The sequence below is a fragment of the Salvelinus alpinus genome, chromosome 28, assembly GCF_045679555.1.
Source record: "Salvelinus alpinus chromosome 28, SLU_Salpinus.1, whole genome shotgun sequence".
Lineage (NCBI taxonomy): Eukaryota > Metazoa > Chordata > Actinopteri > Salmoniformes > Salmonidae > Salvelinus > Salvelinus alpinus.
The window spans coordinates 42,646,104-42,667,638 of record NC_092113.1 but is presented as its reverse complement, the minus strand read 5'-3'; the positions used below and the strand labels follow the sequence as shown (position 1 = coordinate 42,667,638).

General features: G+C 50.1%; 1 protein-coding gene across 5 annotated transcripts in view; it reads right to left on the bottom strand.

Moving 5' to 3' along the window:
• Positions 1-21,535, bottom strand: part of LOC139557906 (membrane-associated guanylate kinase, WW and PDZ domain-containing protein 1-like) — a 170,713-nt gene that overhangs the window by 106,211 nt on the left and 42,967 nt on the right. For all 5 annotated transcript variants that reach the window (XR_011671489.1, XM_071373235.1, XM_071373237.1 and 2 more), the window contains exons 3-4: positions 15,595-15,711; positions 3,001-3,120 (exon numbers count right to left, since the gene is read on the bottom strand). Coding sequence is in view for 4 of the 5 variants with exons in the window: in XM_071373235.1 (XP_071229336.1) it covers positions 3,001-3,120; positions 15,595-15,711 (237 nt within the window). In the remaining variant the exon portion in view is untranslated. The remainder of the gene's footprint in view (positions 1-3,000; positions 3,121-15,594; positions 15,712-21,535) is intronic.

The window sequence follows — 21,535 nt, the reverse complement described above, 5'->3', positions numbered from 1 at the left end:
ACATTAAATACAAAGTAATACATTAAAACATACAGTACATCACAAGACCAATGTCTAAGGCATGAAGCATCTGGAGCAGCACACACACACACACACACACACACACACACACACACACACACACACACACACACACACACACACACACACACACACACACACACACACACACACACACACGCACACACACACACACACGCACCACACACACGCACCACACACACGCACCACACACACACGCACGCACGCACGCACGCACGCACGCACGCACGCACGCACCACACACACACACACACACACACACACACACACACACACACACACACACACACACACACACACACACACACACACACACACACACACACAAACACACTACTTCAAATGGATACGGAGACACTGAGGAGATAAAGTGGAATAAATGCAAACTTAAAAGGAATAACCTGTTGGGGACAAGGGGTGATATTTTCACTTTTGGTGAAAATCGTATGATTTTTAAACGGCCTCGTACTCAATTCTTGCTAGTACAATATGCATATTTTTAGTACCATTGGATAGAAAACAACCTCTAGTTTCTAAAAACGTTTGAATTTTTTCTCTGAGTGGAACACAAGTCATTTGGCACTTTCCCTGAGCAGGAAGTAGAATGCAAGATGTCTATGCTCGCTTCAACGCTCTGCCTATACATGGTCATGCCACCTATGACCCGAAACACACCTCATACGCCTTCCTCTGGGTGTCAAGAGGACGTCAGAGGAGAAATTTTGTGTTTATCTTGTTCTGACGTGAAATAAGACCTATTTCTTTGACGTGACCGTCCATTTCCGGAAGTCTGAAGTGCGCGACTTTGAAGAGAGATTGTGTTTTGTTTTGCTGCCGTTTCGGATGTCAACTATCTCCGGCTCGGATTTGATTTGATAAATGAAACCATATCATCGTAATGTATGTTTTTTCAATATAGTTTAATCAGATTATTTGAATTTTTTCGGGAGTTTTGCCGTGTTCCGTCGTGTGACTTTGTTTACTTGGAGAGATCCGTGCCACGCGACTAGTACCCATGCTAAATGAAGTGGGAAAGGTACCATTCTGAATGGAATGAACGACTCATCTGGACTAAGGACATCTTGATCAACATTCTGATGAAATTTCAGCAAAAGTAAGATCCAATTTATAATGCTATTTCATATATCGGTCGTGCATGTGAACTGGTCGTGGGCGCCCAGCTGGTTCTGGCTGGCGTGGCTATGCTAATTTAGCGCTACATTTTGTTTTCGCTATAAAACATTTAATAAATCTGAAATATTGTCTGGAATCACAAGAATCCTGTCTTTCAATTGCTGCACAGTATGTATTTCTCAGATATGTTTTATGATGAGTAATTAGTTATTTGACGTTGGTGTCTGTAAATGTTATGGCTGCTTTCGGTGCAATTTCTGATTGTAGCTGAAATGTAATTTATGATTTATACCATAAATATGCACATTTTTCAAAAAAAACATATGCTATACAATAAATATGTTATCAGACTGTCATCTTATGAAGTTGTTTCTTGGTTAGTGGCTATTTATATCTTTATTTGGTCGAATTAGTGATAGCTGGTGATGGAGTAAAACACTGATGGAGGTAGAAAAGTGGTGTAATAGATTTACATATTTTGTCTTCCCTGTAAAACATTTTAAAAATCGGACATGTTGGCTTGATTCACAAGATGTGTACCTTTCATATGCTGTATTGGACTTGTTAATGTGTGAAAGTTAAATATTTAAAAAAAATGTTTTTTTTGAATTTGCCGCTCTGCCTTTTCAGTGGAATGTGGGAGGAGTTCCGCTAGCGGAACCCGTGGCCTAGACAGGATAACGTTTTGGAACTTGTGGGGAAGGTTCTATTTCAGTCACATTCATCCTATAAGGTTATTTGGGAGTGGTTGTCACCATTGTGAGTATGGAGGGAGAGAATTAGAAAAGGCAGTGAGGAGATAGAAAGAGAGAGAGAGAGAGAGGAAGAGAGCAGGAAACAGGAATAGGGATTAGAGAGAAAATCCTCTTTACTCCTGAATCACACTCTCTCTCTCTCTCTCTCTCTCTCTCTCTTTCTCTCTCTTTCTCTCTCTTTCCTCTCTTTTCTCTCTTTTCTCTCTTTTCTCTCTTTTCTCTCTCTCTCTCTCTCTCTCTCTCTCTCTCTCTCTTTCTCTCTTTCTCTCTCTTTCCTCTCTTTTCTCTCTCTTTTCTCTCTCTCTCTCTCTCTCTCTCTCTCTCTCTCTCTCTCTCTCTCTCTCTCTCTCTCTCACATACGCTCAAACACATAAAAAAATATAACCAATTTTACGTTCCAACACTGACATCATTGAAGCTAAAAATTATCTTCTCTCTCTCTCTCTCTCTCTCTCTCTCTCTCTCTCTCTCTCTCTCTCTCTACCTCTCTCTCTCTCTCTCTCTCTCTCTCTCTCTCTCTCTCTCTCTCTCTCTCTCTCTCTCTCTCTCTCTCTCTCTCTCTCTCTCTCTCTCTCTCTCCATGTCTCTCAGAGAGCTGACTCACATAGCCACCACCAAACACTGACACTTTCACTGTGATAACATTTGTCTGCTATTTGAATTGCAGTCAGCATTACACAAATATTTTATGGAGCCCATAAAAAAATGTTTTCACAAGACAAGTGGTACTGAATACTGTACTCAGTTTACTACTGAATACTGTACTCAGTTTACTACCGAATACTGTACTCGGTTTACTACTGAATACTGTACTTGGTTTACTACTGAATACTGTACTCAGTTTACTACCGAATACTGTACTCAGTTTACTACCGAATACTGTACTCAGTTTACTACCGAATACTGTACTCAGTTTACTACTGAATACTGTACTCCGTTTACTACCGAATACTGTACTCAGTTTACTACCGAATACTGTACTCATTTTACTACCGAATACTGTACTCAGTTTACTACCGAATACTGTACTCAGTTTACTACCGAATACTGTACTCAATTTACTACTCACCCTTGAATTTGCCACTCTCCAGCAGGGCTCCAGACTCTTCCAAGGCAAAGAACTCTTCTATGGAGACAAAGTTGTAATCAACCCCTGATATCTCCCCGTCGCGAGGCTGTCTGGTCGTACCTGGAGGGGGACAGGTCACATTAGGACAGGTAGGGCTAGACCCCTAACACACACACAGACAAAGTACTAGTCATCTCCTCGTCCCGAGGCTGTCTGATCATACCAGCTGGTGCATACATACAGTGGCTTGCAAAAGTATTCACCCCCCTTGGCATTTTTCCTATTTTGTTGCCTTACACAACCTGGATTTAAAATTGATTTTCTGGGGGGGTTTGTTTCATTTGATTTACACAACATGCCTACCACGTTGAAGATGCAAAATATTTTTGGGGTGAAACAAACAAGAAATAAGACAAAAAAACAAAAAACTTGAGCGTGCATAACTATCCCCCCCCCCCCCAAAAGTCAATACTTTGTAGAGCCACCTTTTGCAGCATTAACAGCTGCAAGTCTCTTGGGCTATGTACTCTGTAGCGCCTTACGGTCAGATGCCGAGCAGTTGCCATACCCGGCTGTGATGCAACCGGTCAGGATGCTCTCAATGGTGCAGCTGTAGAACTTTTTGAGAATCTGGGGACCCATGCCAAATATTTTCAGCCTCCTGAGGGTGAAAAGGTTTTGTCGTGCCCTCTTCACGACTGTCTTGGTATGTTTGGACCATGATAGTTTGTTGGTGATGTGGACACCAAGGAACTTGAAACTCTCGACCCGCTCCACTACAGCCCAGTTGATGTTAATGGGGGCCTGTTCGGCCCTCCTTTTCCTGTAGTCCACGATCAGTTCCTTTGTCTTGCTCACATTGAGGGAGAGGTTGTTGTCCTGGCACCACACTGCCAGGTCTCTGACCTCCTCCCTATAGGCTGTCTCATCGTTGTCGGAGATCAGGCCTACCACTGTTGTGTCGTCAGCAAAGTTTATGACGGTGTTGGAGTCGTGTTTGGCTACGCAGTCGTGGGTGAACAGGGAGTACAGGAGGGGACTGAGCACTCACCCCTGAGGGGCCAAAGTGTTGAGGATCAGCTTGGCAGACGTGTTGTTGCCTACCCCTCACCACCTGGGGACGGCCCATTAGGAAGTCCAGGATCCAGTTGCAGAGGAAGGTGTTTAGTCCCAGAGTCCTTAGCTTAGTGATGAGCTTCGTGGGCACTATGGTGTTGAATGCTGAGCTGTAGTCAATGAACAGCATTCTCACATAGGTGTTCCTTTTGTCCAGGTGAGAAAGGGCAGTGTGGAGTGCGATTGAGATTGCGTCAACTGTGGATCTGTTGAGGGGGTTTGCGAATTGGAGTGGGTCCAGGGTATCCGGGATGATGCTGTTGATGTGAGCCATGGCCAACCTTTCAAAGCACTTCATGGCTACGGACGTGAGTGCTACGAGGTAATAATAATTTAAGCAGGTTACCTTCCCTTCCTCGGACACATGGACTATGGTGGACTGCTTGAAACATTTAGGTATTACAGACTCGGTCAGGGAGAAGTTGAAAATGTCTAGGGTATCGTATCCGGGAGGCATTGGATAAATCCCGGACCATATTCCAGTCTGTGCTAGCAAAACAGTCCTGTAGTGTAGCATGCGCGTCATCTGACCACTTCCATATGAGCGAGTCACTGGTACTTCCTGCTTTAGTTTTTGCTTGTAAACAGGAATCAGGAGGATATAATTATGGTCAGATTTGCCAAATTGAGGGCGAGGGAGAGCGTTGCACAGTAAAGGTGGTCTAGAGTTTTTTTTCCTCTGGTTGCACATGTAACATGCAGGTAGAAATGAGGTAAAACGGATTTAAGTTTGCCTGCATTAAAGTCCCAGGCCACTAGGAGCGCCACTTCTGGATTAGCATTTTCTTGTTTGCTTATGGCCTTATAGAGTTGGTTGAGAGCGGTCTTAGAGTCGGTGGTAAATAGACGGCTACGAATAATATAGATGAGAACTCTCTTGGTAGATAGTGTGGTCTACAGCTTATCATGCGGTCCTCTACCTCAGGCGAGCAATTCCTCGAGACTTCTTTAATATTAGACATCGCACACCAGCTGTTATTGACAAAAAAGACACACACCTCCGCCCCTCGTCTTACCAGACGTAGCTTCTCTGTTCTGCCGGTGCAGGGAAAACCCAGTCAGCTCTTTATTATCCGTGTCGTCGTTCAGCCACTTCTCGGTGAAACATAAGATGTTACAGTTTTTAATGTCCCGTTGGAAGGATCATCGTAATCGTAGGTCATCAATTTTATTTTCCAATGATTGGACGTTAGCAAGTAGAACGGAAGGCAGTGGGAGTTTACTCGCTCGCCTACGGATTCTCAGAAGGCAGCCCGATCTGCGTCCTCTTTTCCTTTTCTTCACTCAAAGGACGGGGATCTGGGCCTGTTCCTGAAAAAGCAGTATATCCTTCTCGTCGGGCTCGTTAAAGGAAAAATCTTCTTCCAGTTCGTGTTGATTAATAGCTGTTCTGATGTCCAGAAGTTATTTTCGGGTTTATAAGAGACGGTAGCAGCAACATTATGTACAAAATATGTTTTAAAACAAAGTTACAAACAATGCAAAAAAAACTAACAAAATAGCTCAATTGGTTAGGAGCAGGTAAAACATCCGCCAACCTCTTCGGCGCCACATGACAAATCCTTTATCAGGTGTAAAGTCTATCAATAACAAATCTTTTATCAGGTGTAAAATCTATCAATAACAAATCCTTTATCAGGTGTAAAGTATATCAATAACTAATCGATTATCAGGTGTAAAGTCTATCAATAACAAATCCTTTATCAGGTGTAAAATCTATCAATAACAAATCCTTTATCAGGTGTAAAATCTATCAATAACAAATCCTTTATCAGGTGTAAAATCTATCAATAACAAATCCTTTATCAGGTGTAAAATCTATCAGTAACAAATCCTTTATCAGGTGTAAAGTCTATCAATAACAAATCCTTTATCAGGTGTAAAGTCTATCAATAACAAATCCTTTATCAGGTGAAAAATCTATCAATAACTAATCCTTTATCAGGTGTAAAATCTCTCAATAACGAAGCTCACAGTACACAACTGTGCCGTTATATACTCTGTTATTTCACGCGAACGGCAAATTGCATCCAAACTCTAAATTAGTCATGTAGAATAGTGGTTGACGTGGAGGCATGAGGCTGGAGGATAAATATTTTGTTGAGGGAACACACCTGCATCCCAAATGGATCACTATATACTGTAGTGCACTACACATAAGACCGGGACCCTGATCAAAAACACTACTCTGTGTAGGGAATAGTGAACAGGCTACCATTTGGGATGCAAGCCTAAAACACAAAACCAGCAGTCTGTCACAATGAATCAACTTACTGGCCTGACGCCTAACGGCAGTTGCTATAGGAACAGGTCAGTCGCTTGAACTATTCACTTATTTTCCTTTATTTCTTCTCCTGATGTGTTTTTGAATGAGAGAAGCACCTGCCTGGCAGCAAGAACCAGCAGCACCGGCCTGGCTGGCAGCAAGATACCAGCAGCACACTACACATGATCCTGCAACAGGGTGATCAAATTAAAATCCTACATCTGTAAGTGCATGAGTATGTGTGTGTGTGACTACTTGATGTTTGTGTGGAGGTGGTGGAATGGGTGGAGGGTGGAATAGGTGGAGGGGTGGAATAGGTGGAGGGGGTGGAATAGGTGGAGGGGTGGAATAGGTGGAGGGGGTGGAATGGGTGGAGGAGTGGAATAGGTGGAATAGGTGGAGGGGTGGAATAGGTGGAGGGTGGAATAGGTGGAATAGGTGGAATAGGTGGAGGGGTGGAATAGGTGGAGGGGTGGAATGGGTGGAGGGGGTGGAATAGGTGGAGGAGTGGAATAGGTGGAATAGGTGGAGGGGTGGAATAGGTGAGGTGGAATAGGTGGAGGGGTGGAATAGGTGGAGGGGTGGAATAGGTGGAGGGGTGGAATAGGTGGAGGGGTGGAATGGGTGGAGGGGTGGAATAGGTGGAGGGTGGAATAGGTGGAATAGGTGGAGGGGTGGAATAGGTGGAGGGGTGGAATGGGTGGAGGGGTGGAATAGGTGGAGGGTGGAATAGGTGGAATAGGTGGAGGGGTGGAATAGGTGGAGGGGTGGAATGGGTGGAGGGGTGGAATAGGTGGAGGGGTGGAGGGGTGGAATAGGTGGAGGGGGTGGAATAGGTGGAGGGTGGAATAGGTGGAGGAGGTGGAATAGGTGGAGGGGTGGAATAGGTGGAGGGGTGGAATGGGTGGAGGGGTGGAATAGGTGGAGGGTGGAATAGGTGGAGGGTGGAATAGGTGGAGGGTGGAATGGGTGGAGGGGTGGAATAGGTGGAGGGTGGAATAGGTGGAGGGGTGGAATAGGTGGAGGGTGGAATAGGTGGAGGGGGTGGAATAGGTGGAGGGGTGGAATAGGTGGAGGGTGGAATAGGTGGAGGGGGTGGAATAGGTGGAGGGGTGGAATAGGTGGAGGGGTGGAATAGGTGGAGGGGTGGAATAGGTGGAGGGGTGGAGGGGTGGAATAGGTGGAGGGGTGGAATAGGTGGAGGGGTGCAATAGGTGGAGGGGGTGGAATAGGTGGAATAGGTGGAGGGGTGGAATAGGTGGAGGGGGTGGAATAGGTGGAGGGGTGGAATAGGTGGAGGGGTGGAATAGGTGGAGGGGGTGGAGGGGGTGGAATAGGTGGAGGGGTGGAATAGGTGGAGGGGTGGAATAGGTGGAGGGTGGAATAGGTGGAGGAGGTGGAATAGGTGGAGGGGTGGAATAGGTGGAGGGGTGGAATGGGTGGAGGGGTGGAATAGGTGGAGGGTGGAATAGGTGGAATAGGTGGAGGGGTGGAATAGGTGGAGGGGTGGAATGGGTGGAGGGGTGGAATAGGTGGAGGGGTGGAATAGGTGGAGGAGGTGAAATAGGTGGAGGGGGTGAAATAGGTGGAGGGGTGGAATAGGTGGAGGGGTGGAATAGGTGGAGGGGTGGAATAGGTGGAGGAGGTGAAATAGGTGGAGGGGGTGAAATAGGTGGAGGGGTGGAATAGGTGGAGGGTTGGAATAGGTGGAGGAGGTGAAATAGGTGGAGGAGGTGGAGGGGTGGAATAGGTGGAGGGGTGGAATAGGTGGAGGGGGTGGAATAGGTGGAGGGGTGGAATAGGTGGAGGGGTGAATAGGTGGAGGGGTGGAATGGGTGGAGGGGTGGAATAGGTGGAGGGTGGAATAGGTGGAGGGGTGGAACAGGTGGAGGGTGGAATAGGTGGAGGGGGTGGAATAGGTGGAGGGGTGGAATAGGTGGAGGGGGTGGAATAGGTGGAGGAGTGGAATAGGTGGAATAGGTGGAGGGGTGGAATAGGTGGAGGGTGGAATAGGTGGAATAGGTGGAATAGGTGGAGGGGTGGAATAGGTGGAGGGGTGGAATGGGTGGAGGGGGTGGAATAGGTGGAGGAGTGGAATAGGTGGAATAGGTGGAGGGGTGGAATAGGTGGAGGAGGTGGAATAGGTGGAGGGGTGGAATAGGTGGAGGGGTGGAATAGGTGGAGGGGTGGAATAGGTGGAGGGGTGGAATGGGTGGAGGGGTGGAATAGGTGGAGGGTGGAATAGGTGGAATAGGTGGAGGGGTGGAATAGGTGGAGGGGTGGAATGGGTGGAGGGGTGGAGTAGGTGGAGGGTGGAATAGGTGGAATAGGTGGAGGGGTGGAATAGGTGGAGGGGTGGAATGGGTGGAGGGGTGGAATAGGTGGAGGGGTGGAGGGGTGGAATACGTGGAGGGGGTGGAATAGGTGGAGGGTGGAATAGGTGGAGGAGGTGGAATAGGTGGAGGGGTGGAATAGGTGGAGGGGTGGAATGGGTGGAGGGGTGGAATAGGTGGAGGGTGGAATAGGTGGAGGGTGGAATAGGTGGAGGGTGGAATGGGTGGAGGGGTGGAATAGGTGGAGGGTGGAATAGGTGGAGGGGTGGAATAGGTGGAGGGTGGAATAGGTGGAGGGGGTGGAATAGGTGGAGGGGTGGAATAGGTGGAGGGTGGAATAGGTGGAGGGGGTGGAATAGGTGGAGGGGTGGAATAGGTGGAGGGGTGGAATAGGTGGAGGGGTGGAATAGGTGGAGGGGTGGAATAGGTGGAGGGGTGGAATAGGTGGAGGGGTGGAATAGGTGGAGGGGTGGAATAGGTGGAATAGGTGGAGGGGTGGAATAGGTGGAGGGGGTGGAATAGGTGGAGGGGTGGAATAGGTGGAGGGGTGGAATAGGTGGAGGGGGTGGAGGGGGTGGAATAGGTGGAGGGGTGGAATAGGTGGAGGGGTGGAATAGGTGGAGGGTGGAATAGGTGGAGGAGGTGGAATAGGTGGAGGGGTGGAATAGGTGGAGGGGTGGAATGGGTGGAGGGGTGGAATAGGTGGAGGGTGGAATAGGTGGAATAGGTGGAGGGGTGGAATAGGTGGAGGGGTGGAATGGGTGGAGGGGTGGAATAGGTGGAGGGGTGGAATAGGTGGAGGAGGTGAAATAGGTGGAGGGGGTGAAATAGGTGGAGGGGTGGAATAGGTGGAGGGGTGGAATAGGTGGAGGGGTGGAATAGGTGGAGGAGGTGAAATAGGTGGAGGGGGTGAAATAGGTGGAGGGGTGGAATAGGTGGAGGGGTGGAATAGGTGGAGGAGGTGAAATAGGTGGAGGAGGTGGAGGGGTGGAATAGGTGGAGGGGTGGAATAGGTGGAGGGGGTGGAATAGGTGGAGGGGTGGAATAGGTGGAGGGGTGAATAGGTGGAGGGGTGGAATGGGTGGAGGGGTGGAATAGGTGGAGGGTGGAATAGGTGGAGGGGTGGAACAGGTGGAGGGTGGAATAGGTGGAGGGGGTGGAATAGGTGGAGGGGTGGAATAGGTGGAGGGGTGGAATAGGTGGAAGGGTGGAATAGGTGGAGGGGTGGAATGGGTGGAGGGGTGGAATAGGTGGAGGGTGGAATAGGTGGAGGAGGTGGAATAGGTGGAGGGGGTGGAATAGGTGGAGGGGTGGAATGGGTGGAATAGGTGGAGGGTGGAATAGGTGGAGGAGGTGGAATAGGTGGAGGTGTGGAATAGGTGGAGGGGTGGAATGGGTGGAGGGGTGGAATAGGTGGAGGGTGGAATAGGTGGAATAGGTGGAGGGTTGGAATAGGTGGAGGGGTGGAATGGGTGGAGGGGGTGAATAGGTGGAGGGGTGGAATAGGTGGAGGGGTGGAATAGGTGGAGGAGGTGAAATAGGTGGAGGTTGTGAAATAGGTGGAGGGGTGGAATAGGTGGAGGGGTGGAATAGGTGGAGGAGGTGAAATAGGTGGAGGGGTGAAATAGGTGGAGGGGTGGAATAGGTGGAGGGGTGGAATAGGTGGAGGGGGTGAATAGGTGGAGGGGTGGAATAGGTGGAGGGGTGGAATAGGTGGAGGAGGTGAAATAGGTGGAGGTTGTGAAATAGGTGGAGGGGTGGAATAGGTGGAGGGGTGGAATAGGTGGAGGGGTGGAATAGGTGGAGGAGGTGAAATAGGTGGAGGGGTGAAATAGGTGGAGGGGTGGAATAGGTGGAGGGGTGGAATAGGTGGAGGGGTGGAATAGGTGGAGGGGGTGGAATAGGTGGAGGGGTGGAATAGGTGGAGGGGGTGAATAGGTGGAGGGGTGGAATAGGTGGAGGGGTGGAATAGGTGGAGGAGGTGAAATAGGTGGAGGGGGTGAAATAGGTGGAGGGGTGGAATAGGTGGAGGGGTGGAATAGGTGGAGGGGTGGAATAGGTGGAGGAGGTGAAATAGGTGGAGGGGGTGAAATAGGTGGAGGGGTGGAATAGGTGGAGGAGGTGAAATAGGTGGAGGGGGTGAAATAGGTGGAGGGGTGGAATAGGTGGAGGGGTGGAATAGGTGGAGGGGGTGGAATAGGTGGAGGGGGTGGAATAGTTGGAGGAGGTGAAATAGGTGGAGGAGGTGAAATAGGTGGAGGGGTGGAATAGGTGGAGGGGGTGAATAGGTGGAGGGGTGGAATAGGTGGAGGGGTGGAATGGGTGGAGGGGTGGAATAGGTGGGAGGGGGTGGAATAGCTGGAGGGGTGGAATAGGTGGAGGGGGTGGAATAGGTGGAGGGTGGAATAGGTGGAGGGGGTGAAATGGGTGGAGGGGTGGAATAGGTGGAGGTGTGGAATAGGTGGAAGGGCATAATAGGTGGAGGGGTGGAATAGGTGGAGGGGTGGAATAGGTGGAGGGGTGGAATGGGTGGAGGGGTGGAATAGGTGGAGGGGTGGAATAGGTGGAGGGGTGGAATAGGTGGAGGGGGTGGAATAGGTGGAGGGTGGAATAGGTGGAGGAGGTGGAATAGGTGGAGGGGTGGAATAGGTGGAGGGGTGGAATGGGTGGAGGGGTGGAATAGGTGGAGGGTGGAATAGGTGGAATAGGTGGAGGGGTGGAATAGGTGGAGGGGTGGAATGGGTGGAGGGGTGGAATAGGTGGAGGGGTGGAATAGGTGGAGGAGGTGAAATAGGTGGATGGGTGGAATAGGTGGAGGGGTGGAATAGGTGGAGGGGGTGGAATAGGTGGAGAAGTGGAATAGGTGGAGGGGTGGAATAGGTGGAGGGTGGAATAGGTGGAGGAGGTGGAATAGGTGGAGGGGTGGAATAGGTGGAGGGGTGGAATGGGTGGAGGGGTGGAATAGGTGGAGGGTGGAATAGGTGGAATAGGTGGAGGGGTGGAATAGGTGGAGGGGTGGAATGGGTGGAGGGGTGGAATAGGTGGAGGGGTGGAATAGGTGGAGGAGGTGAAATAGGTGGAGGGGGTGAAATAGGTGGAGGGGTGGAATAGGTGGAGGGGTGGAATAGGTGGAGGGGTGGAATAGGTGGAGGAGGTGAAATAGGTGGAGGGGGTGAAATAGGTGGAGGGGTGGAATAGGTGGAATAGGTGGAGGAGGTGAAATAGGTGGAGGAGGTGGAGGGGTGGAATAGGTGGAGGGGTGGAATAGGTGGAGGGGTGGAATAGGTGGAGGAGGTGAAATAGGTGGAGGGGTGAAATAGGTGGAGGGGTGGAATAGGTGGAGGGGTGGAATAGGTGGAGGGGGTGAATAGGTGGAGGGGTGGAATAGGTGGAGGGGTGGAATAGGTGGAGGAGGTGAAATAGGTGGAGGTTGTGAAATAGGTGGAGGGGTGGAATAGGTGGAGGGGTGGAATAGGTGGAGGGGTGGAATAGGTGGAGGAGGTGAAATAGGTGGAGGGGTGAAATAGGTGGAGGGGTGGAATAGGTGGAGGGGGTGGAATAGGTGGAGGGGTGGAATAGGTGGAGGGGGTGAATAGGTGGAGGGGTGGAATAGGTGGAGGGGTGGAATAGGTGGAGGAGGTGAAATAGGTGGAGGGGGTGAAATAGGTGGAGGGGTGGAATAGGTGGAGGGGTGGAATAGGTGGAGGGGTGGAATAGGTGGAGGAGGTGAAATAGGTGGAGGGGGTGAAATAGGTGGAGGGGTGGAATAGGTGGAGGAGGTGAAATAGGTGGAGGGGGTGAAATAGGTGGAGGGGTGGAATAGGTGGAGGGGTGGAATAGGTGGAGGGGGTGGAATAGGTGGAGGGGGTGGAATAGTTGGAGGAGGTGAAATAGGTGGAGGAGGTGAAATAGGTGGAGGGGTGGAATAGGTGGAGGGGGTGAATAGGTGGAGGGGTGGAATAGGTGGAGGGGTGGAATGGGTGGAGGGGTGGAATAGGTGGAGGGGGTGGAATAGCTGGAGGGGTGGAATAGGTGGAGGGGGTGGAATAGGTGGAGGGTGGAATAGGTGGAGGGGGTGAAATGGGTGGAGGGGTGGAATAGGTGGAGGTGTGGAATAGGTGGAAGGGCATAATAGGTGGAGGGGTGGAATAGGTGGAGGGGTGGAATAGGTGGAGGGGTGGAATGGGTGGAGGGGTGGAATAGGTGGAGGGGTGGAATAGGTGGAGGGGTGGAATAGGTGGAGGGGGTGGAATAGGTGGAGGGTGGAATAGGTGGAGGAGGTGGAATAGGTGGAGGGGTGGAATAGGTGGAGGGGTGGAATGGGTGGAGGGGTGGAATAGGTGGAGGGTGGAATAGGTGGAATAGGTGGAGGGGTGGAATAGGTGGAGGGGTGGAATGGGTGGAGGGGTGGAATAGGTGGAGGGGTGGAATAGGTGGAGGAGGTGAAATAGGTGGATGGGTGGAATAGGTGGAGGGGTGGAATAGGTGGAGGGGGTGGAATAGGTGGAGAAGTGGAATAGGTGGAGGGGTGGAATAGGTGGAGGGTGGAATAGGTGGAGGAGGTGGAATAGGTGGAGGGGTGGAATAGGTGGAGGGGTGGAATGGGTGGAGGGGTGGAATAGGTGGAGGGTGGAATAGGTGGAATAGGTGGAGGGGTGGAATAGGTGGAGGGGTGGAATGGGTGGAGGGGTGGAATAGGTGGAGGGGTGGAATAGGTGGAGGAGGTGAAATAGGTGGAGGGGGTGAAATAGGTGGAGGGGTGGAATAGGTGGAGGGGTGGAATAGGTGGAGGGGTGGAATAGGTGGAGGAGGTGAAATAGGTGGAGGGGGTGAAATAGGTGGAGGGGTGGAATAGGTGGAATAGGTGGAGGAGGTGAAATAGGTGGAGGAGGTGGAGGGGTGGAATAGGTGGAGGGGTGGAATAGGTGGAGGGGGTGGAATAGGTGGAGGGGTGGAATAGGTGTAGGGGTGAATAGGTGGAGGGGTGGAATGGGTGGAGGGGTGGAATAGGTGGAGGGTGGAATAGGTGGAGGGGTGGAACAGGTGGAGGGTGGAATAGGTGGAGGGGGTGGAATAGGTGGAGGGGTGGAATAGGTGGAGGGATGGAATAGGTGGAAGGGTGGAATAGGTGGAGGGGTGGAATAGGTGGAGGTAGGAATAGGTGGAGGGGGTGGAATAGGTGGAGGGGTGGAATAGGTGGAGGGGTGGAATAGGTGGAGGGTGGAATAGGTGGAGGAGGTGGAATAGGTGGAGGTGTGGAATAGGTGGAGGGGTGGAATGGGTGGAGGGGTGGAATAGGTGGAGGGTGGAATAGGTGGAATAGGTGGAGGGTTGGAATAGGTGGAGGGGTGGAATGGGTGGAGGGGGTGAATGGGTGGGGGGGTGGAATGGGTGGAGGGGTGGAATAGGTGGAGGAGGTGAAATAGGTGGAGGTTGTGAAATAGGTGGAGGGGTGGAATAGGTGGAGGGGTGGAATAGGTGGAGGGGTGGAATAGGTGGAGGAGGTGAAATAGGTGGAGGGGTGAAATAGATGGAGGGGTGGAATAGGTGGAGGGGTGGAATAGGTGGAGGGGTGGAATAGGTGGAGGGGTGGAATAGGTGGAGGGGGTGGAATAGGTGGAGGGGTGGAATAGGTGGAGGGGGTGAATAGGTGGAGGGGTGGAATAGGTGGAGGGGTGGAATAGGTGGAGGAGGTGAAATAGGTGGAGGGGGTGAAATAGGTGGAGGGGTGGAATAGGTGGAGGGGTGGAATAGGTGGAGGAGGCGAAATAGGTGGAGGGGGTGAAATAGGTGGAGGGGTGGAATAGGTGGAGGAGGTGAAATAGGTGGAGGGGGTGAAATAGGTGGAGGGGTGGAATAGGTGGAGGGGTGGAATAGGTGGAGGGGGTGGAATAGGTGGAGGGGGTGGAATAGGTGGAGGGGTGGAATAGGTGGAGGGGCTTAATAGGTGGAGGGGTGGAATAGGTGGAGGGGTGGAATAGGTGGAGGGGTGGAATGGGTGGAGGGGTGGAATAGGTGGAGGGGGTGGAATAGGTGGAGGGGTGGAATAGGTGGAGGGGGTGGAATGGGTGGAGGTGTGGAATAGGTGGAGGGTAGGAATAGGTGGAGGGGTGGAATAGGTGGAGGGGTGGAATAGGTGGAGGGGTGGAATAGGTGGAGGGGTGGAATAGGTGGAGGGGGTGGAATAGGTGGAGTGGGTGGAGGGGGTGAGTGTGTAAGGGTTGGAGGGGGTGAGTGTGTAGGGTGGAGGGGTTGGAGGGGGTGAGTGTGTAGGGTGGAGAGGTTGGAGGGGGTGAGTGTGTAGTGGGTGGAGGGGGTGAGTGTGTAGGGGTTGGAGGGGGTGAGTGTGTAGTGGGTGGAGGGGGTGAGTGTGTAGTGGGTGGAGGGGGTGAACGTGTAGGGGTTGGAGGGGGTGAGTGTGTAGGGGTTGGAGGGGGTGAGTGTGTAGGGGTTGGAGGGGGTGAGTGTGTAGGGTGGAGAGGTTGGAGGGGGTGAGTGTGTAGTGGGTGGAGGGGGTGAGTGTGTAGGGGTTGGAGGGGGTGAGTGTGTAGTGGGTGGAGGGGGTGAGTGTGTAGTGGGTGGAGGGGGTGAGTGTGTAGGGGTTGGAGGGGGTGAGTGTGTAGGGGTTGGAGGGGGTGAGTGTGTAGGGGTTGGAGGGGGTGAGTGTGTAGGGGTTGGAGGGGGTGAGTGTGTAGGGTGGAGAGGTTGGAGGGGGTGAGTGTGTAGTGGGTGGAGGGGGTGAGTGTGTAGTGGGTGGAGGGGGTGAGTGTGTAGGGGTTGGAGGGGGTGAGTGTGTAGGGTGGAGAGGTTGGAGGGGGTGAGTGGGGACAGCTTAGCGGTGTATGTATGTCTAGTTATAGTTATCACATTGCTACTCACAGGGGACGGCTCGGAGGTACAGGTTCTCCCTGATCACCTGCTGCAGCTGGCTGTCCATGGATCCTGGAGTAAAACACTTGCTCAGATACAACCTCAGGTCCTTACACAGAGTAGAGCCTGCACGAGAGAGACAGGACATACTGTATGTTATCACATGTCAGCAATAAACAATACAGGATTAGTGAAGTACTTCACCCTGGTCTGACGTGCACTGTGTGTATCTCTCAGGACTAGCCAAAGACTTAGAAAACCTCACGATCAAAAAGCAGGAGCACACAAATTATTACACTCTGTCTGTCTGTCTGTCTGTCTGTCTGTCTGTCTGTCTGTCTGTCTGTCTGTCTGTCTGTCTGTCTGTCTGTCTGTCTGTGTCTGTCTGTCTGTCTGTCTGTCTGTCTGTCTGTCTGTCTGTCTGTCTGTCTGTCTGTCTGTCTGTCTGTGTGTGTGTCTGTCTGTCTGTGTGTCTGTCTGTCTGTCTGTCTGTGTGTCTGTCGTACTGTCTGTCTGTCTGTCTGTCTGTCGCTATGTCTGTCGCTCTGTCTGTCTGTCTGTCTGTCTGTCTGTCTGTCTGTCTGTCTGTCTGTCTGTCTGTCTGTCTGTCTGTCTGTCTGTCTGTGTCTGTCTGTCTGTCTGTCTGTCTGTCTGTCTGTCTGTCTGTCTGTCTGTCTGTCTGTCGCTCTGTCTGTCTGTCTGTCTGTCTGTCTGTCTGTCTGTCTGTCTGTCTGTGTCTGTCTGTCTGTCTGTCTGTCTGTCTGTCTGTCTGTCTGTCTGTCTGTCTGTCTGTCTGTCTGTCGCTCTGTCTGTCGCTCTGTCTGTCTGTCTGTCTGTCTGTCTGTCTGTCTGTCTGTCTGTCTGTCTGTCTGTCTGTCTGTCTGTCGCTCTGTCTGTCTGTCTGTCTGTCTGTCGCTCTGTCTGTCGCTCTGTCTGTCGCTCTGTCTGTCGCTCTGTCTGTCTGTCTGTCTGTCTGTCTGTCTGTCTGTCTGTCTGTCTGTCTGTCTGTCTGTCTGTCTGTCTGTCTGTCTGTCTGTCTGTCTGTCTGTCTGTCTGTAGCTGTAGTGAAGGACACCCAAAGATGTTGTGAAGGCGCCATTTAAGGGATTACAGTCACATTGGTAACAGTGACCTCTTTACTTTATGTCCCTACACTGCTGCAGGCTGAATGTGTGTGTGTGTGTGTGTGTGTGTGTGTGTGTGTGTGTGTGTGTGTGTGTGTGTGTGTGTGTGTGTGTGTGTGTGTGTGTGTGTGTGTGTGTGTGTGTGTGTGTGTGTGTGTGTGTGTGTGTGTGTGTGTGTGTGTGTGTGTGTGCTCCCTCCATGTACCGTTGTACTGTGTCATCACACTGAGACAGGACAGGGTGAAACAACATACAGAAACATGAGAGTAATTACATCTTATCAAAACTGAACCAAATCACAACTGAACCAAATCACAACTGAACCAAATCACAACTGAACCAAATCACAACTGAACCAAATCACAACTGAACCAAATCGCAACTGAACCAAATCGCAACTGAACCAAATCGCAACTGAACCAAATCGCAACTGAACCAAATCACAACTGAACCAAATCACAACTGAACCAAATCACAACTGAACAAAATCACAACTGAACCAAATCAATACTGAACCAAATCACAACTGAACAGAACATCAAAAACAACATTAAACCATGTTCAGCTCCCTCATCCTATGCGTCAAAGAGTGAATTGATTTGTTTCTCTCAAAGCCCTTTCCCTTCGCTAATACCCTCCTTCTACCCAATGTCCCTTTGGTCAGCATGTACAGTTGGCCTAAACACAGGGCTCTACAACCTAGGAACAGGGTTAGAGTTAAAACCTACAGGAGGGCATCTCTCCAGGAACAGGGTTGGAGTTAAAACCTACAGGAAGGTCTCTCTCCAGGAACAGGGTTGGAGTTAAAACCTACAGGAGGGTCTCTCTCCAGGAACAGGGTTGGAGTTAAAACCTACAGGAGGGTCTCTCTCCAGGAACAGGGTTGGAGTTAAAACCTACAGGAGGGTCTCTCTCCAGGAACAGGGTTGGAGTTAAAACCTACAGGAAGGTCTCTCTCCAGGAACAGGGTTGGAGTTAAAACCTACAGGAGGGTCTCTCTCCAGGAACAGGGTTGGAGTTAAAACCTACAGGAGGGTCTCTCTCCAGGAACAGGGTTGGAGTTAAAACCTACAGGAGGGTTTCTCTCCAGGAACAGGGTTGGAGTTAAAACCTACAGGAGGGTATCTCTCCAGGAACAGGGTTGGAGTTAAAACCTACAAGAGGGTTTCTCTCTAGGAACAGGGTTGGAGTTAAAACCTACAGGAGGGTCTCTCTCCAGGAACAGTGTTGGAGTTAAAACCTACAGGAGGGTATCTCTCCAGGAACAGGGTTGGAGTTAAAACCTACACGGAGGGTAGTTCTAGGAACAGGGTTGGAGTTAAAACCTACAGGAAGGTAGTTCTGGGAACAGGGTTGGAGTTAAAACCTACAGGATGGTGGCTCTCCAGGAACAGGGTTGGAGTTAAAACCTACAGGAGGGTAGCTCTCCAGGAACAGGGTTCGAGTTAAAACCTACAGGAAGTTAGCTCTCCAGGAACAGGGTTGGAGTTAAAGCCTACTGGGTTTCTCTCCAGGAACAGGGTTGGAGTTAAAACCTACAGGAGGGTCTCTCTACAGGAACAGGGTTGGAGTTAAAACCTCCAGGAAGGTGGTTCTAGGAACAGGGTTGGAGTTAAAACCTACAGGAGGGTCTCTCTCCAGGAACAGGGTTGGAGTTAAAACCTACAGGAGGGTTTCTCTCCAGGAACAGGGTTGGAGTTAAAACCTACAGGAGGGTTTCTCTCCAGGAACAGGGTTGGAGTTAAAACCTACAGGAGGGTATCTCACCAGGAACAGGGTTGGAGTTAAAACCTACAGGAGGGTTTCTCTCCAGGAACAGGGTTGAAGTTAAAACCTACAGGAGGGTAGCTCTAGGAACAGGGTTGGAGAGCCCTGAAATAGAGACATTATATCCCAGATCAATTCATTCTATCAACTGCTTTATGACCCAAACGACAGGTCACCGCTGTTTATTAGTGGACTGCGTAGATTACATGTCCCTGTCAGATGGGGCAGGCTATCCTCCGTCCCTTCACCCAGTCCGTCTGTCTACCTGTCTACCTGTCTACCTCTCTCTGTCTCTCTCTCTCTGACTCTATCTCTCTGTTGCATCCATCCCTCCAGACCCCTCCTTTCATCCTATATATCTTTCACTCTCTGTCTGAATTTTCTGTCCACTCCTCACCCCATCCTTCCTCTCCTAGCCTCCATTGACAGTCAAACCTCATTCCCTCCCCTCCTCCCCTCGTGTCTCTGACAGTGATCAATCCTCCTCAACATCCTTGGTCTCCATGGAGACCACAGAGGTTAAGTAATAGAGTGAAGACCATCACATTCAACTTAGCATGAGATACTACAGTACAGTACACACTACCTACTACAGGACCTACTACCTCCTACAGTACACACTACCTACTACAGAGATAGATAGATTACTACAAGACAGACTACCTACTACAGAACAGACTACAGTACGTAATACAGTACAGACCAACTACTACAGTACAGACTACCTACTACAGTACAGACTACAGTACGTAATACAGTACAGACCAACTACTACAGTACAGACTACCTACTACAGTACAGACTACCTACTACAGTACAGACTATCTACAACAGAACAGACTACAGTACGTAATACAGTACAGACCAACTACTACAGTACAGACTACCTACTACAGTACAGACTACCTACTACATAACAGACTACAGTACGTAATACAGAACAGACTACAGTACGTAATACAGTACAGACTACCTACTACAGTACAGACTACCTACTACAGTACAGACTACCTACTACAGTACAGACTACCTACTACAGGACAGTACAGGCTACCTACTACAGGACAGACTACCTACTACAGTACAGACTATCTACTACAGTACAGACTACCTACTACAGGACAGACTACCTACTACAGTACAGACTACCTACTACAGTACACACTACCTACTACAGTACAGACTACCTACTACAGTACACACTACCTACTACAGGACAGACTACCTACTACAGTACAGACTACCTACTACAGTACACAATACCTACTACAGTACAGACTACCTACTACAGTACACACTACCTACTACAGAACAGACTACCTACTACAATACACACTACCTACTACAGGACAGACTACCTACTACAGGACAGACTACCTACTACAGTACAGACTACCTACTACAGTACAGACTACCTACTACAGGACAGACTACCTACTACAGTACAGACTACCTACTACAGTACACACTACCTACTACAGGACAGACTACCTACTACAGTACAGACTACCTACTACAGTACAGACTACCTACTACAGTACAGACTACCTACTACAGTACACACTACCTACTACAGGACAGACTACCTACTACAGGACAGACTACCTACTACAGTACAGACTACCTACTACAGGACAGGCTACCTACTACAGTACAGACTACCTACTACAGGACAGGCTACCTACTACAGGACAGTACAGGCTACCTACTACAGGACAGACTACCTACTACAGGATAGACTACCTACTACAGGACAGACTACCTACTACAGTACACACTACCTACTACAGGACAGACTACCTACTACAGGACAGACTACCTACTACAGGACAGGCTACCTACTACAGTACAGACTACCTACTACAGGACAGGCTACCTACTACAGGACAGACTACCTACTACAGGACAGGCTACCTACTACAGGACAGTACAGGCTACCTACTACAGGACAGACTACCTACTACAGGATAGACTACCTACTACAGGACAGACTACCTACTACAGTACACACTACCTACTACAGGACAGACTACCTACTACAGGACAGACTACCTACTACAGGACAGGCTACCTACTACAGTACAGACTACCTACTACAGTACAGGCTACCTACTACAGTACAGTACAGGCTACCTACTACAGGACAGACTACCTACTACAGTACAGGCTACCTACTACAGTACAGACTACCTACTACAGTACAGGCTACCTACTACAGTACAGACTACCTACTACAGTACAGACTACCTACTACAGTACAGTACAGGCTACCTACTACAGTACAGACTACCTACTACAGTACAGGCTACCTACTACAGTACAGGCTACCTACTACAGTACAGGCTACCTACTACAGGACAGACTACCTACTACAGGACAGTACAGGCTACCTACTACAGTACAGACTACCTACTACAGGACAGACCAACTACTACAGGACAGACTACCTACTACAAGACAGACTACCTACTACAAGACAGTACAGACTACCTACTACAGAACAGTACAGACTACCTACTACAGGACAGTACAGACTACCTGTTACAGGACAGTATAGCTGTAGACAGTAGGACAAGTGACAGTATAGCAGTAGACAGTAGGACAAGTTACAGCAGAGCAGTAGACAGTAGGACAAGTGACAGCAGAGCAGTAGACAGTAGGACAAGTGACAGTAGAGCAGTAGACAGTAGGACAAGTGACAGTAGAGCAGTAGACAGTAGGACAAGTGACAGTAGAGCTGTAGACAGTAGGACAAGTGACAGTAGAGCAGTAGACAGTAGGACAAGTTACAGCAGAGCAGTAGACAGTAGGACAAGTGACAGCAGAGCAGTAGACAGTAGGACAAGTGACAGTAGAGCAGTAGACAGTAGGACAAGTGACAGTAGAGCAGTAGACAGTAGGACAAGTGACAGCAGAGCAGTAGACAGTAGGACAAGTGACAGTAGAGCAGTAGACAGTAGGACAAGTGACAGTAGAGCAGTAGACAGTAGGACAAGTTACAGCAGAGCAATAGACAGTAGAGAAGTAGACAGTAGTGGCAGTAGACCAGTGGACAGTAG